This window comes from Poecilia formosa, unplaced genomic scaffold, assembly GCF_000485575.1.
Source record: "Poecilia formosa unplaced genomic scaffold, Poecilia_formosa-5.1.2 Scaffold169, whole genome shotgun sequence".
NCBI lineage: Eukaryota > Metazoa > Chordata > Actinopteri > Cyprinodontiformes > Poeciliidae > Poecilia > Poecilia formosa.
Genome location: NW_006800108.1, coordinates 287,754 through 305,229, shown reverse-complemented (window position 1 = coordinate 305,229; position 17,476 = coordinate 287,754). Strand labels below are relative to the sequence as shown.

Below are 17,476 nucleotides of genomic sequence, written 5' to 3'. Positions count from 1 at the left end.
GTCCTAAAATAGGCCATTCATTGAAGGTGCGCCTTATAATCCGGTGCGCCTTATAGTGCGGAAAATACGGTGGTACTCATATTTGTGCTTTTTCTTTTCTTTTCTTTTTTTGTTTAATTTCATTGATTTATTTCTTGCTGTGTGAGTGTCTTCTCTACATAGAGGTTGTTTTTCTGCTCTCATTGACATTTTTGGCATACTTACTGTATATCCTGCTGTTGTAAAATACTCACACTGCGGGGCATCAATAAGAAGCTGCTGTTGAGAAAAAGCCAAGTGAATGCAATAGCCAGTGTTTAGCAGATCACTGCTGATGGGTGACAACCTGAGCAAGAGAAGCTTTGTTTCAACATGACTCGTCTGCCAAAACAGTAGAACCTCGACAAGATAGCACAAGATATTTTCAGATTACTTTAAAAGCTTTCCAAAAAGTACACGTACCCTTGAATTTTCATTTATTTTATTTTTTTATTTTTGGATTAACAAGCTCCTGTGTAATTTTCAGAAATTTCAGGAGATAGAAGTGCCAAATAGTGAAGTGGAAGGAAAATGATGGCATTTTCTGGGAAGGAGTTGGGTTTTATTTGCTGGGTTTTAAATAAAACCCAGCACAAGTAATTGTCTTTAAAAGTCACCTAGTAAACAGAGCCTCCATACGCTCTGTGAATGCCTTGGATGTGTTGGTGAACACACAGCTTCATGGACACAGCAGACGAATCAGGGATTCAGTTAGAGAGAGACGTCCCAACCATCTAGTGTTGCTAGTATTTAAAGAAAAGCACAATCTAAGTATGGGGTCATTCCTTCAAGAAAACTCATTCAGAGTACTGAAACTGAAGTTTGGCTCCTGGTAGGACAATGAAGCATCTTTGTGTTTGAATAGACCAGCCAAAGTTTAAATGCTCATGTCACTGAGAATATTTGACCAGACTGGAAAATTGATGTTTAGATGCCCAGCATCCAGTCTGACTGAGTTTTTTGTCTCAATGTGTGCAGAACAGTTTTAACAAATAACTCCAAATTTCTGCACCTGTAATGTCAGGGAAACGGCATAGATTCAAAGGTTCTACATGCAAATCCAGCCACACTTTTCAGATTTTATTTGTAAAACTGTAAAAGCCGTGTAGAGTTTTCCGACTTCGTAAGTATTCTGCTTTTATGTTGGTCCACCTCAAAAATGGCAACACAATAAAATGGAGTGCGATGTTGTGTAAATGTTTATATTGTCAAAACATTCAGAGTTAATATGAAAACAATTTCCTTAAAAAAAAAACAAAAAAAAAATCAAAGAGGTGAATAATCGAAGTAATGCATAAACATTCTCAGTATTCCCTTTCTATAAAAAAACATACAGTACATAAAGGTTATTGGGTAGTACGGCTCATGTCAAGTAAATGTAAATTAGCTGCCCATGGTCTGAGTTTGTGTGGGTGTAGGTATGTGTTAAAGGTGATTCATTGATTTTTTTTTTTTTTTCTTGCTGGCCCACACATGAAACACCCAGCATGTGTTTTTTTTTTTTTTTTTTTTTTTTTTTTCCTGTGCCAGGAAGAAAACGTACTCTGATGTCTTGCTCTGGAAATATAGCGAAGCATTCAGGGGTTGGCCCGGCAGGAAATGAAGGTGGCTTGTTGTCAGTTGATTCAGTGCTCGATGTTCAGATTCATTTATGCTCCTCACCATTTTCGAGTAATTCGTGGTGATTTAGTGGAACTCTGAGTCACTTTTTGGCCACAAGTTCCCTGAAAGTCAAGACCTGAGTGCTCTGAGGAAATCAAGCAGGGCCAAATGCACTTTTGATTTATTCATTTCCGGGGGGCGGATTTTCTTCGTTCCATGAGCGGTTCTGGCGTGGAGCTGCGTGAATCGGGGACTTTTACTTATTTAAAAGGGTAGACATAAAGATGAGCCGAGTCTGAACTGAAAACAAAACAAAGTCTGCAGAGCTGCCTTCAGTCACATTATTGTATTTCTGCGATGACTCATTACTAGTTTCGATGACTCTCAGTGTCATCATCTGGCTTTCTGATTCAAACCGAAAATGACGATTTATACTTTTTCTTTCTTACCAGGCGTGTCCACGCGTGTTGCCGCTGCCGACACTGCGACTTCACCGCTCCCGATTCATCGGCCCTCCTCGACCATTTTAATTCTGCCCACTGTCAAGACGCCTCTCCCTCATTAGGCTCCCAGCCCACCTTAATGACACCGTCGCTGGCGCTTTCGGCCAATGGCTGCTCAGCCCCCTCGACTTTGGCCATTAAAGAGGAGAGCAAGGGGGATCTACGACTTCTGTACTCTCTGGCTCCACCTGAGGGACGATTGGCGGAGGGCGGCAGAGAGGAGCCCGGCGGTGTAGTAAAGAGCGAGGGAGTGGAGGAGAAAGAAAGAGAACGGGAGAAGGGTTGGGCTCTCGGAGAGACAAGAGGGCCGGGAGAAAGAGGAGGTGAGCAGGCCCACGGATTACTCTGGGTACCCAAGGAGCGGATGGGGCCCGAGAGAGTAGCAGAAAGAGGAGCAGGAGGTGGGAGCCCCTCTCTTTTCCCCTCCCCGCTCTCCCTCTCTTTCGTTTCAGCCAATCACGAGGGCTCGCAGCAGAAGAGAGGCATGGCTTCGCCTGGCATGGTTTACCTGGCAGACACCAAGCCGTTTTTGGGAGATACCAAGACGTTTTTGGGAGGAGGGAGGCCAGGGGGAGCTACTGCAGGTGGAGGAGGAGGTGGGGAGAAGCAGAGCCAGATACCTTCACAACAGTATCCAGGTGGAGGAGGTGGAAGTGGAGGTGCAGGAGCACAGGAGGGGAAAGGAGGAGCCACAAAAGAAGAATCCCAGTCTCTGCTAAGAGTAAGCAGAACATGCACCACACACGTTATCAGAGTCCCTTGCTAAATCTTTTCCTGTTTTTTCAAACCTGAATGGGAAAAAAAAAAAAAAAAAAAAAAAAAGTTTTGTGGGGGCGGGGGGTTTATGGTACAGAGCAGCACAAAGAAATGCAGAAATCAGAGGTGGAAGGAAAATTATTCACATTTCGGATGATTTCTACAAAAAAAATCTGCAAAGTGCGTTAGCTATTCTGTTCTATGAAACCCTTAAATACAATTGATTTCATGAGACATTTCGTAAGTAAATGGAGTCATGGTGTCAGGAACACAGCAAACGTGTAAATGAAAGCGGTCAGATGAGATCAAAACGTAACTCTCTGGTGTAGATGCAAAACATTATATTTGGTGGCAAATAATCTTGAAGTCGACATCACTCTGAAACATGGAAGTGGGATCATCATGCTGTGCAGATGCTTTTTTTCTGACAGGGAAGCTTTTCTAAGGTTTTTATTTATTAGTAGCTGGACATGACGAAGGGCAGAGATAAATAACTGGGACACATGCAGCAAGTGACCATCCTAACGTGGAACTTTTTTAGCGCATAAGCTGAAGAAAAAGCCAAATAAAAATGTTCACATGTACAAAGCTGGTGGAGACGTACCCTAAGAGACTAAAGACGGTAATTGAAACCAAAGCTGGTTTTATAAAGTAGTGATTGAGAAGAGCCAAACATAAACACACCTTTCATATTTTTGTATGTAAAAAAAAAAAAGTATGCTTTTCCTACCACTTCATAATTATGCACTATTTTTAAGTATTTCTATCACACAAAATCCCATTTCAGTCTATTGCTAAGTGGTGTCAAGATGTTAAAGGGGCAGGAATACTTGTGGAAGTCATCGTGAATACTGATTTCTGTTATGGAAGCTCACAGGTCAGCTTTGTCTCGTTCACTCTGAGACTTTTCAGAGTTCAGCCTGGGATTCTTCCTGCTGGGAACGCTAGTTATCAAAATGCCTCTTTTAATACACTTTCATCCTCAAATCATCTTCCCTTTGATTCCAGTGCGTGGAGTCGATCTCATGTGGCGAGCTGCTACAACCTAATCTGTTTGCCTCTAATCATATTTGCAGTTTATGCAAAATATGTTTGCCAGCAAAGCCTCTCGCACGAGTGCGCTCGTATCTGTTGTGCACATGCCTCCATGACATCATTTCCCGTTCCCATCAGCCACATTCATCTTCCTCTTCTGAATCAAATTTTAAACTTCACAACACAGGGAAACTTTCCTGTCGTCCTGGCAACTGAGGGTGGCTAACCGACTGTTCCCATGAATCCCACCTGTCACTCACTTTCCTTCGCCCAACTCTGTGGACCATAATGCTTTTCATTCTGCAGTGATGTCATGGACTGGCAGGCGTAGCTTGTGGTTCACCAGCGCCACAGAGCTTATTTGCACTGATCACATTAGATCAGAAAGACTATTCTCTCTCTCTCTTTCTCTCTCTCTCTCTATATATATATATATGTGTGGGTGTGCATACGTGCGTGTGTGTGCATATGTGGTGTCAGGGCACTGATACTGGCAGCATTAAGTGGGAGACGGGTGGAACCGGTGTGTGTGGATACGCATACGAGCGCGACAGTTGAGTCTATGACTTCTTTGTACAAGCTGTGGTGGGGCCTGCTGCAAATGTGTATTTGTGTGTCTGAGGTGTTGGCAGCAACTTGGCAGTCTGGGCAGGGTGGGGCAGCAGGAGGTTTACTCATTACTGTGGGTGGGGCCGTGTGTCCCTGCAAAGGAGTGGGAGAGTGACACTGAAATAAAAGAGAGATGCATGAGAATGAAAGGGAGGGCCGAGATAAAGATACTGAGAGCGCGCTAATTAACTAGCAATCCATTTGTGGCACTTTCTAGAATAATGCAGCAGCCGCTGGATTTAATGTCGCTCCTCGATATGATGTGTGAAGTAAAAACAAAATGAATTATTGCAGAAAATGTTAATAAACCCTGCTGCTCATAACGTGCAAGAACCCCTTTGGTTGCGTTTAATCTTCTCCAGGTTTTGTGCATGAAAGAGACGAGTCTTTAACCGTTCTTCTGGGGACAATCTTTGTTGCATCATCCAGAGTCTTGGATGTGGGAACTGCGTTTTGGATCATTATTCTGCTAAATAACACGGCGGCGACTCATTTTTAATTATCTAGCTGAGGTAAGGGGATTTTTTTTTTTTTTTGCTTTAAATTTCCTGTTGTGTCAAAGACTTTGTGATGCAATGCAGTCTGACAAAGTTCTGAGGGCCTTTGGGAGAGAAAATGGCCCACAGCATCACAGATCCTCCACTGCAGTTCACACTGGGCATGAGGGATTCTTTTCCACACACTCATCTTTGGTTTCACGCTGGGTCCAATTGCAACACTTATTTCAAAGCACACAGTTTGAGTTGAAGACCCAGTAGCATGCAGAAGATTCATATATTCATTATATGTGATTGTGAAAGTGGCATCTCTTGCAAACTTTGTGGGCACATGATAGTTTTAATGGATACCTGGTGAGTGCAAAATGCCACTATTTATTGTATTTCTTCCTCTATACAAAAGTCGCTGACTTAAAAAAAAATAAACGTTAAAATTGTTCAGTGACTCTTCTTTTATGGAAACAGTTTGGAACGCAAATTAGTGTGTGGAGTTAGATGTTTTTTTTTGGTTTTCTTTAAACATGGGATTTTAACCTATGTACGCCGTGCACTCAGATTATAGGTGGAGTTTCTTCTAAATGTTTCTTTGTGAGATTTTACTACTGTGAGGAAAGATGAAATTGGTGTTTTCCTCATATCTTTACCTGCAGCACCAGTACAGCTTAAAGTCTTAAAGCAATGCATGAGTGATGAGGTTGATTCAGACTGTGCAACAAAGACGCGCAGTTTAATCAACATCCTTATCTTGCATCTGTCCTTGCCGAGCGCTTCACGTCTAGAAGATTCAATTTATTTAATTAGAGATAAACGCAGACCTTTGATTTGTTTAGCTGAGAAGTAAAAAAAATAAATAAATAAATGTACATTTTAATAAGAGAAGCAAGAGATATCGATGCTACGTTTTCACAGATTTCCTCATGCAGGCACAATTCATTCTAGACGTCATAATAGGCTGGAGTTGAATCATTGCTGCTCAAAATGAGAGAAGAATAAAGGTTTGTAAGTAAAAGTTTGATCCTGTATGCAGCTTAATACACACAGACACAGAGGAGAAAGCCGGTTGAATGAGGCCCAAGAGAGAAGAAATTGATGCGATGTAAGTGAATCTGTCCAAAATATAAAATGACATTTGGAAATGTGATGTGATATCCCCATGCAAAGGGGGGGGAGTTACCACTGGGGTGGTAAAAGATTAAAAAGAGACAAAAGTGGAAACAAATACCCCAAGTCGGATTTAATCTTCACCTGTGTGTGTGTGTGTGTGTGTGTGTATGCTGGTACGTGCAGCGTTTTGCTTTGCGGAGGGAGGGAAATACTTTCTTTGAAAGGTGTGATGTTTAATTGCTGCACACTGTTGCCTGGCTGAGGCAATGGCCTGCTGCTGGCTTTGTTGTCCCAGTGATTTATTACGAGGACAGTGTTTTTGTCTTTGTGAAATTTTGCTTTCTCGTTGTTTGACTGACTGTACGAGAGAAGAGTTGAGACCATGCCAGATTTAGAAAATAAGTTAAAATGAAACCTTTTAGTTTATAAATGAAATGAGACGGGCATTTGAGCCACAGTGGACTTTAGGGTTAAGAGCCGCGAGGAGATGGAAAGAAAACACATGTGAAGAGGTGCAGATGTACCAAACCGTCTGTGAGTCGACATTAGATTGAGTTTATCTGATACATTCCAGATTTCCTGAGACAGCAGGTACGCGAAATGGATGTTGGCAAGGAGGATGAATTTCAGGATATTACTTCTTATAGTAATGTGTTCCTAATGTAGTCAGATACCATAGACTGAGAGTAAAGACATGCACATTAAAAATGGAAAGGAAAGGAGAGAGAGAAAAAAAAGGATGTATAGAAGGAAGAACACAAATAAGGGCAGAACTAGGGGAGGAAGAACCAAAGCGAAAAAAGAAAGGAAATGGAAAAGAAGGAAGGCTACAGAAAAAAAAAAATCACACAAGACTCTGTCTGATGATTCTTTCTGAAAGAAAGGACAGTGAAGATCATAACGAAGTAAAGTACGGCAAAAGGAATGGAAAATGCAAAGAAGCAAGAAAAACACAAGAAAGAAAGCGAGAAGGAGCGGACACTCGGAAGAAATTAAGAAACACATTTAATATCCCGCTAAACCTTGTTTAGTGGACAGCGACTGTTTCTTTCAGTTCTAATTCAGATGCTTCCTATTTTTCTTCTGTACGGCTCACATGCGTCTGGATAACTGAATGTGTTCTCACGCTGCTGCTCCTTCACCTAATCACATGCCATTTGTGTGCATTTGCATTTGAGTGTGTGTGTGTGAGCGCATCTGAGGCTGTGTGTGTGTGTGTGTGTGAGCGCATCTGAGGCTGCGTATTTGCGGAGGAAATTAGAGTATAAATTTAACTTATTTGCTGTGCTGATAATTTGGCATCACTTTATATCCGCTACAGGAAATTAGAGCTTATGTTTTTATTTGTCTCTATATGTGTGCATATTTTATTTATTTATTTTTTTTGTATATGAAAGATGTGATGTCAATGTGATCTGATGATGTTTATGCTATCTAACCACATCATGATAAGTTTAATAATGGTGAAAATGTCGGTGCCGTCTTCTTTTGTAAACCTAAAATTTAAATACTAAACACCATTAGTATTTAATGGTGTTTAAATACTAATCTGTGATATATCTGTGATTGTGTCTGTTTTTTGTTGAAGAAAATGTAAGATAACCACTATGGAGAGTAGAGATGCTCCGATCAGCATTTTAATTAGGTGATCATCTAAAGAAAGATGCATCTACCAGATTATCTTTTTTTCCCTTAAATTTATTTATTTATGAGTACTGCTCACCATCTTGGGTTATGCGAGTTTTTGCTAAATGTACTTAACCATAAATATGTTTTTTGTAACTTGCGAGAAAGTTTTGGTTTAGTGCAAACAAGTCTAAAGAAACAGTGGGTGGCTTGAGGCTCTTAAACAGTACTATCCATTTAATAATTCATGCTGAGAGATTACTAAGATTTCTGTTGTTTTATTCAACAGCAAAGTCCATAAAAAGATGAGAATGAATCATAATATTTAAACACAATCTAGCTGCTGTAGTCATGATGGTTCAACAACAACAGAATGTTTCAGTTGACGAAGACTGTCTTAAAGGGAGAATCATGTATTTTTTTTTATGCATTAGTGCCTGTAGTTCTATTTTTTGTAGCAATTAAAACAAGAAAATATTTTCGTAGCAATAGTGGAATCATTTTACTTAAATTCTGGAGCTTTTAAAACGCCTAACTGTGTCACTTTCAGTTCGGTCCAGACCCGTTACGTTAACACATACCGTTTGACTTTGTGGTTTCTTTACTTTTTTTCATTTTTAATTAGTGTCCTTTCATATTGGCCATATTTGCATAAAGAAATATCATGCACGACGCGACTCCATCAGAACCTCGCGTTTCTATTCATCAAATCGCTCTCCGGCTAATAAGCATCAAAACAGCTTCATAAGTGAGATCAGCCTGAGTTTAAATACTGATTTCCTGAAGACTATAGATGATGATTCTCATCTATTACAGAGGAAAAAAATATGAACACTTTATTTACCTCATCTTGTTAGACTGTCGGAGTCTGCGTGGCAATGGGATGCACGGTGGTTTTCGCCCTGTTCCTCTTAAGCACACATTTTCAAAGTCTCTGAGACAAAGATGTATGCTGCAGACCTTTCAGTTTGTTTGTGTAGTAGTCACATTTCCCATCATGACACAGACTCAAATAAACACAGCCATGGTGGAAAAAAAAAAAAAAGAGAGAAAAAGTTTAAGTATGTTTTTCCCAGTCTTGGTGTGTTTTTGTGTCTAAAACAGAGTTAGCCTGTTTTCAATGTCATAGAAAACCTGGTTGCTGCAATTTTTGTGCCGTGTGTGTGTGTGTGTGTGTGTGTTGTCTTTGTAGAAGAGTTTTATGTGTATCTGCTAGATCAGAGAGCGTGTGTCATGACAGTGTGGCTTTACGCCGTGTGACAGTCCACAGCAGTCTGATTGTCTGCAAGGAACATTACGCTTGGCTTGGAAAATAAATTACACCATTTTAACCACATCTAGGCTAATTCCGGGTAGTCCACACATGCAAAACAGGCATACGTGGAAGGTGACAGCTTGGCATCTTTGTCTCACAAAACTTAAAGGTAGGATTATTTTCCTTTCCCCTGTTTGCTCATGATGACAATTCTCCATTGACACATGCTTTGAACTGCCAGATTAGCTGATCTGGAGACTTCTGGTCATGTCTGAGTAACATTTTAGCCACATCATGCAACTTCTAAAAGTCCAAAGTGTGGGATCACCCGTAAAAAAAAAGTGCATAAAATTGACTTTGAAATCCTGGGATTTGTCAGTGCGGTTCTTATTTTGGGTTACTCTGTGGAAGCAGGGCGGGGCAGTCCTTATGCGTCTCCTGCTAAAGACAAACTCCTTAAAATCTGAGTGTGAAAGCACTGAGCCTAGATCGTTACAACGTAGAACTTTGAAGATGTACGTAGACGCCTGGGTTTCCGGGGAAGCATTTCAGTAGTTTGTGCTGAAATGTTCAGGTAGTATTCTCTCTTGAGGGCAGAATCTGGTTGTCTGATGAATATCTGTATATTCTTGTCTTTATTCTGTGACTTTTAATATTGTTCTGCATCATTGTGAATGTATATTGCCCTGTAAAATGTTAGGTATCTCCTGAGAACGTCAAACTTCCATGAATTTTCTTTAGATATTTTTATTGGACAAACCAAAAAAAAGTAGTGCATAACTGTGACCAGGAAGAAAAATGATGAATAGTTTCAGATATATATATAATTTTATTTATTTTTACTAATGAAATAATTAAAAGGTGCTGTTACCATGCAAACCACAACATTCCCACAGCCTAATGTTGCCATCACCATGTTTTAACATAAGGGTGGAGTGTTCAGGTTGATGTGCAGTACTAGTTTTCCTCCACATAATGGGTTTTGCATGTAGAGCAAAAAAATCTAAGTTTATTCTCATCAGATGAGAGCTCCTACATTTACGTTTCGTCAGTCGCCCTCTCCTCCGTTCAGGTCAGATTTGCGAGGAGCAGAACTGATTGCTGTCTTGTCCACAAACTCTTCCTGTGAGGTTGTGGATTCGTATTTGGCTGATTCTCTTATTGATGCCTTCCCTGCTTAGAGAAATTAAGGAAAACCTTTAAAAGTTTTCAGACAGGGTATTCAGATGGAGTATTCAGACATTTAAAGCACTAAAATGCTTTAAAAAAAACCCCAGTTGAAATAAACCTTTTGAGTCTTATTTATTCTGTATTACCTTGTAATGTCATGTAATGACTTTGGCTTCAGCCTAACAGGCCGTTAAATTACATCTCTATTTTTACAGTATTTAATTTGCTCAGACACATGTCACTTACAAACACTGTGTTTCATTGGTTCGTCTGGGCGGCAGTGACACATACGTTCCACCCTCCCCTCCAGTGAAAAGGCCAGGTGTTTTTCATCATGTTGACATGGCAACGCTAAAACACAGTGGTTATTTTAGCTCCTAGCTGTAATTTAAACGTTTACATCAATTACTGTTATAATCATCTTCCACACACACACACACACACGCGCGCGCGCACTATTGAAAGTGTGTGTATGCGTTTATGCATTTATGTGTTTTTTTTTATTTTATTTATTTTTTTTATTTGTTTTTCTGGCCTGACTTGCACATCGAGTCGCTGAGTCCTTGGGTATTTCTTTTTCTTTTTCCATCTCTTGCTCTCTGTGTGGCTGTGTAAGGCAGGAGCCATTCACTGCAACCTGTGCATGCGTGCGCGTGTGTGTGCGCGCACATTTACATGCGTACAGACTTAAAGTGTGTGTGCTCACACATGGAATCAATATTGAGGCCAGATGTTCGTTTTGCTACAACAAGACCTCTACACGCAACGCCAGCCAGCCACACACACACACACGCACACACACACACATGCATGCACACTTATAAAAGACACCAATCTGGCAGCACTTGTGTAATTAGGAAGCTGATTGGTTAGATTAAATGTCCATCTGACCCCTGACCAATAGTCAATTTGAAATCCCTGCCTCCCTTCCCCTTTTCCTCTGCCTTCTGGCCTTTCCTTCCTGCATCTCTGCTTTTGATCTCTGACTTTTTCACACAATCAGGCAGTTATGGTAACTGATGTAATTTGACAAATACGACCAAAACAGTTGGAGAAAACTATGGTAAATAGTTCAAGGAAAACTGCTTCCAGTAAATGGGTGAAAATGGATTGACAAATAGCTCCAGGTCACATTTTCTCCGTTTTTATCTGTCAGTGTGTAATAGGGGGAAAAAAAAATAAAAAATACAGTGTTGGTTCATATAAATTCAATAGGCTGTCACTTTTTCAAATGCTCTGGATAAAAATGAATGTCTGTAACCATAAACAACTCAAAATTTTTTTCCAGGTTTGGAACGATGACGTTTAGTAAACTGCCCAAATCTTTACAGGGTGCCGCTTCTTCCAAGCCGTTGTATCTGTCAGTTTATTTAATTAGATTTTTTTTTTTTGCTGTGCAGCTAATGTCTAATTCTGATCATCAGTTCCCGAAGTTTCCATAAACTGTTATTTTGGATCATTGAAAGTGATATTCTGAGAAAAATATTGTTAGTAATAGTTCCCTTGCTTCGAGAAGTATGATGTCATTTCTCAGTGAGTTTGTGGAAAAATAAAATGACTAGAAATATCAAACAAATAGTTTGTTTAATAACTCAAAAGCGATGAGTGTTTTTATAAACTGGGTGAAAATGAATTATGGCCTATGGTTTTTGCAGCCTGATGCATTTGAAGTTGAAAAAAGCTAAATTAAATACAGTAGGTCATTTGTATTTGGTTTAAGTTATGCAGAAGAAGTCAATTTAGGCGTATGTCTGAAGCACAAGTTGTAAACTGCAGGCTTGAAATGTGAGAAAAAGTGCAGAATTTATGAAAAATATTTTACAATTTCCAAAAAATAAACTGTTCAAAAAAAGTTTTTTTCTTGCTGTATTGTAGTGGTTAAGTACTTAAATAAACTCCTAAAATTCTTTCATAATTTGCACACATCTCAGTTTTGTTGTGATGACAGGCTTTTCAGCGGCTTTAGGGTAGATTAAAACCCCACAACTATCAGAGGATGCACTTCCTTTTTAAAACGCCCTAATATGCAGATTGCTTTTGTCACAGTTGGCAGACATTATTAAACACTTTGTGGAGTTGGCTAAGATAAAAAACAAAACAAAACAAAAAAAAGGATAATATGAATTCTACTCTATCATTGCCTCTGAATCAGCCTCACTCTCCACACCTTCAACTTTTTCAGCTGGATCAGTTTTAAGTAAGATGTAAAACGCATGATAAAAACTATAAAATCATTACAAGAATACATGTTGTGAATGTGTTTTGCCCATCTATCTGTCCTTTGCATCAATCAGTCTTTTCCTGGCTGAGACCAGTTTGCTTTGTGGTCTGACCTGCTGCGCACTTTTCTTTTACTCAAGAGCCATATCATAGGAGAAAAGCTGGATTTATAAACAGAATGCTTTATTTTTATGCATTTGCTGTCCTCCCTAAATATGGGAAAAAATTAAGATTCCGGAAAAGTCTGCAATTGTTTAAAAATGGCAAGTTTTAGGACTAACATAACCAACCATAGCGTGATCCTTCACCACTATGTGCTTCAAAGTAATCCTCATTTTCTTAATTTTAATTCAGACATTGTCTTGGATACCTAAAGAGCCACTAAAATGTGCAAATTATGTAAAATGGACAAAGAGGAATTGTGACATCACTCAGAAATGTAATTTCCCCTTGCAGTACATTTTAAAAACGGTATAAGCTTTCCATATTCGGGTTAAATACACATAAGATCATATTTGAATTTAAACTTTTAGTTAATCCGTCTAGTTGAAGTCATTTTAACGCTTTAATCCACTTCACCTGAGGACGTCTTGCCACGCCCTGCTCTGATGCGTGTGAGAGGTGAGCGAGCCAGAGAGGGAGAGAGTTTGTTTGGGAGGAGACGGCGCCATGGCAACCTTTGTGGCCCGAAGGGCTTCGTGGTGAAGTTGGAATTCTGCCCTGGGCATGAGTGCATGCAGCTCAGCTTCATCACTTTTTGCCAGGGTGTGTTTGTGCATGTGTGATTTTCCCTCTCCAGTCCTCTCTGTGGAAACGTAAATTCTGCCCCAAATCTATAGCAGACACTCACACTCACACTCACACACACACACACACACACACACCCAAACATAATGCCATGCATGCTTGATAAGCGTTGAAAGCTCGAGAAAGATGCATCGCGTTCTCTCCTTCCGTTTGTCTCAACACTTAGCCCCTCCCCTTTTCTCCGCTTGTCTCCCCCTGCTCGTCCCCTGTGGGCTCTTCACTCATTAGGCATTCTACAGTAGTGTGTGCTGCTGTGTGTGCGAGCGTGTTTAAGGATTCTGCTCCACTAGCATGATGCATCTTGTACACTCAATTTCCCTCAAGACCATTCCTCTTTTGTTCCCATTCTCCGTGTCTGCCTGACTGTGCAGCACAGCGGCACCAACTTACCACAGCTTCAACTGTTCAAGACCTGTTCAGTTCCATCCATCCATTCATTCATTCATTCATTCATTCATTCATTCATTCATTCATTCATTTTGTGAGCAGGGCTTTAACCAAATGTGGAAAATCATAATTAATTTATTGGTGGTGTTAATTCAGTATATTGGTATTTCTTTCTTAAATGCAACCAAAATAGCAAGAGAAGAAAAGATTAAGCTTTTTTTTTAACATTTTACTTGAAGATACAACATGATGTGTGAAATTCAATCACATTATCCACTTAATGATAATGGTTGACATTATTAGTGTTATTTTGGGATCAATCATGTTTGCGAGCAACTTGCAGTTCAAAAGTAATTCTTTTGACTGTAAAGGCACCCAGAAGAAATCAGTCAAGCGTACATATAATTTAATGCTGAAAACAATGTTACATAAGGCAAATGATACATTGCAGGAAAAGGAATCAAAAGTTTAAAATGTACAAATCACTCCATTAATACCTGCATAAAAAAAAAAGGGGCTTTTTACGTTTTAGTTCAGCTGTATTGCTGTTGCAGATGTTTGGCTTCTGTGGACGAGCAGTCACATGGATGTCCGCACTTATTCAATCACACTGATAAAAACGTTCCCAAAGTTAGGTCCCAGAATCCCATCTATCCTGTTTCCTTATAAACCAGGTGCAGCCAAACAATAGATGCTTGCGTGCATGATTTGTGAGTATCTCTGTGTGTGTGTGTGTGCGTGTGTGTGTCACCATCAATGACCAATGGGCTTAAATGTCCTTGAGTTTTTTTCTTTCTTTTTTTTAATCTTTACAACTTTGCTTTAATCAGATACCACAAAGTGCACATAGTTCTACTTACCCAGCATCTGACTGTAACTGTAGTCTGTGTTTATGTTTCTTGTTTCAGAGAAGCACAGGAACTGGCCACATATGTCCATTCACACTAGATCAACACAACTGCACCACTGTTATCTCCCCTTGTCCCAGGAATGTTGGAGCCAGGATCCATCTCTCCAGCTGTAACAAAATACTTTTCCCTATTTCTTGGCCAAGTCTGATAGGATCCACTTCCAGTCCAGCGCTAATTCATGCATTTTGGGTTCAGGTCCAGGAGATAATCAGAGCCGCTTTAGAGGAGAAGTCTCCACTGAAATTGGACCGGTGTTGTTGCTTTGATCTTCCCTGGCTCACTGATTAAGAACAAGTCTTCCTCTCTATCAGCATCAGTCCTGAGTGTCACCGTGCTGCCAGTGATTTTTATCAGTACTGGTGACAGTAAATCTATAACTGACAGTGAAATAAATACTGGATTTTTTTTTAAATGTAATATTTCTGTTCTTAGTAGTTTGATTACCCTTCAATTTATTACGGACGATCAAAATTATACGCAGCTAGATAAACACATTTACTCCCACTAATGTTGAATGAAATGTTAGCAACTTCTCTCTTGTGACCACACACTTTTAATAGCCATCAACAAGCATTTGGTATATTTCTTGCTGCTGAATATTGAGCACTCTTCTTGGGATAATTCAAAAAAGGTCATCTTTATCAGTCGCTGATAATCAACCAAAGTTTGTGTAAGTTTCTTGTTTTTTTATACGTGTAGCACAAAACTTAAACATGCTAATTAACCTATTTAAAGAAGAAAAGAATCTCAGTATTTTTAGAGCATTTAATTGAATCTCGAATAACGCTCTGATGGGGCCGTGTTGAACACATTTCACGCGACGTTTTACCGAATCAGAAACCGTTGTGTCGCCATGACCAGTGGAGCCACATGAGCTCTGGGGCACCTTGGAAAACCATCGACATTCAGCTCCATGTGCCACTTCATCCAAAAATGGTACCACGGAACATCTCTGCATGAAATGCTGTCTACTGCTGTGGGCATGGGCTCATGTCAGATGGACAGACGACACGTGTTCTGTGATCAGATGAGTCTGCGTCTCAGCTTGATTTTAAGGAGAAAAGCAAACAAAGCAGATGTCACGTCCTGCCTGCCAAAGACACAATCCAGCCATCCAGGCTCATATCAGAAAGGTGGCTAAACCAGCTTCTTGAGGAGGTTTGGGTGTCATTTGATTTTTTTTTTTAAACAGTTAACCTATTCTTCATGGGCCAAAGGGGCTCTTCGTCTGTACAAGTTGGGTTCATCTACAAGAATATGCTTGCCTGTATAATCTGCTTGCAGTCTGGATCAACCTCAATTAAAAATGTGCAGCATATCATAAAGAGGGCACGCAGAAAAAGATGACGACCATGGCTTGTTAAACAGCTTAAATCTTGTATTCAGCAGGAACTGTAACAATTAATATTCTCAGTTCCCTTAATGGGTGGAACATATCATTAAAGAAAAGCATGACTTAACATAGTGGTAAATATTCTTCTCTTCTAAAGCAAAATTATTGATGCAAACAACTGGGAATCTCTTAAGCTGATAAAAGACATTAGTACAAGTTTTGTTTCGTATAACAGTAATTAATCCCGAACCCTACCACAAAAGATTGTAGCTGTAATGAGCAAAAAAAAGAGTGAAGAGAAGTAAAGAACCAGTGGAGACGACAGTAAAAGCTACAAATAGATAAAGCGCAGTGAGATGGCAAAGATAGGAGGAGGGGAGGAAGAGAGCAAAGACACTGAGAGAAAATAAAAGCAGACAGAACAAGAAAGGAGAGCAGCTGCCAAACTCTGAGTGGGGTTAAGCATTGCCACAAGTACAACCTAATAAGGTCTGAAAGTGTGCACACACACACACATACGCCGACTTGGCCAATGTAAAGACTAGTGTTTCTGCAGTAAACAAGACTAAGCAGTAAATCACATTTGCCCCCAGAGCCTCTGAGGCTGGATATAGTTTTGATGCATAACACTGAAGTCTTGTGGAGGAGTTTTTTTGTTGTTTTTTTTCCCCTTCTGTGCTGACCTTAGAGTGTTTCATTTGAAAGTTTTCTAGTTGTAGACTCATTTACAAGTCAAGTAGATACTGTTGGTCAGAAACGCTCTTTGCCGGACCTGTTCAGATGACGTGTAACACCTGCAACCGCAAAAAGTGGTGATTTTTCCACCGTGTTGGATTTAATATCTGCGAATGAACACGGTCATGACAATATGCTGCGATGCAAGCCCAAATCCTGTCTGCACGATTTACTGTGTCAACAGGCTCTGTCTTATTTCCACCTTGCGCAGTTGGCCTATACATGTTGTAATAATGTTGTTGTGTATGTCCTCATTGGAGAAATTGGTACTTCCATGGCAGAAACAGTTTATATTTAATGTGTGAAAAATTATGCTGTATACTTGTTTGGACCCCTGGGTCGGGCAGCTTGCAGTAATTTCATTCCTTCTGGTGCTGAGATTCTATGCAATTTTCAAGCCAATTTGCTTAGTTCATAAAGTATTATGTGCGTATCATGGATGTTTGTATTAATTTACTTGGAGAGTATGTGATCAAGCAGTGTAATCTTGTCAGAATGTGATGGCATATGCCGTTCTTTGCATAATGAAATAAAACATGTGGCTGCTAAACAGAAAAAAAAAAAAACAGCCAAAAGGGAGAGGATGGAACCAAAATAACTTGGCCACCTGGGGGCAGTCATAACATCAACACATATTTCATAGTTGTAACATAATTAAAAAATGTAATCTTGCTTACTATGATACAAGACACATTTTTAAGTGGACCATCATAAATAGCAACAATAAGAGACTGTTTTCCGTATAACTTTCCAAATTGATACAGTTGTTTAGAAGTAGATATTAAAACTCATTCCCGTATTTTTTTGGACTATAATCCGCTACTTTTCCCCCACACTCTGAACCATGCGGCTTGTAGCCAGGTGTGGCTTTTCTGTGGATTTTTCTTCAACCACCAGGGGGCGCTTTA

The 17,476-nt window shown here is 39.9% G+C and overlaps 1 protein-coding gene across 4 annotated transcripts in view; it reads left to right on the top strand.

Moving 5' to 3' along the window:
• trps1 (trichorhinophalangeal syndrome I) overlaps positions 1 to 17,476 on the top strand; it is a 127,480-nt gene that overhangs the window by 76,493 nt on the left and 33,511 nt on the right. For all 4 annotated transcript variants that reach the window (XM_007564880.2, XM_016677928.1, XM_016677929.1 and 1 more), the window contains one exon: positions 2,073 to 2,844. In XM_007564880.2, the coding sequence (XP_007564942.1) occupies positions 2,073 to 2,844 (772 nt within the window). The remainder of the gene's footprint in view (positions 1 to 2,072; positions 2,845 to 17,476) is intronic.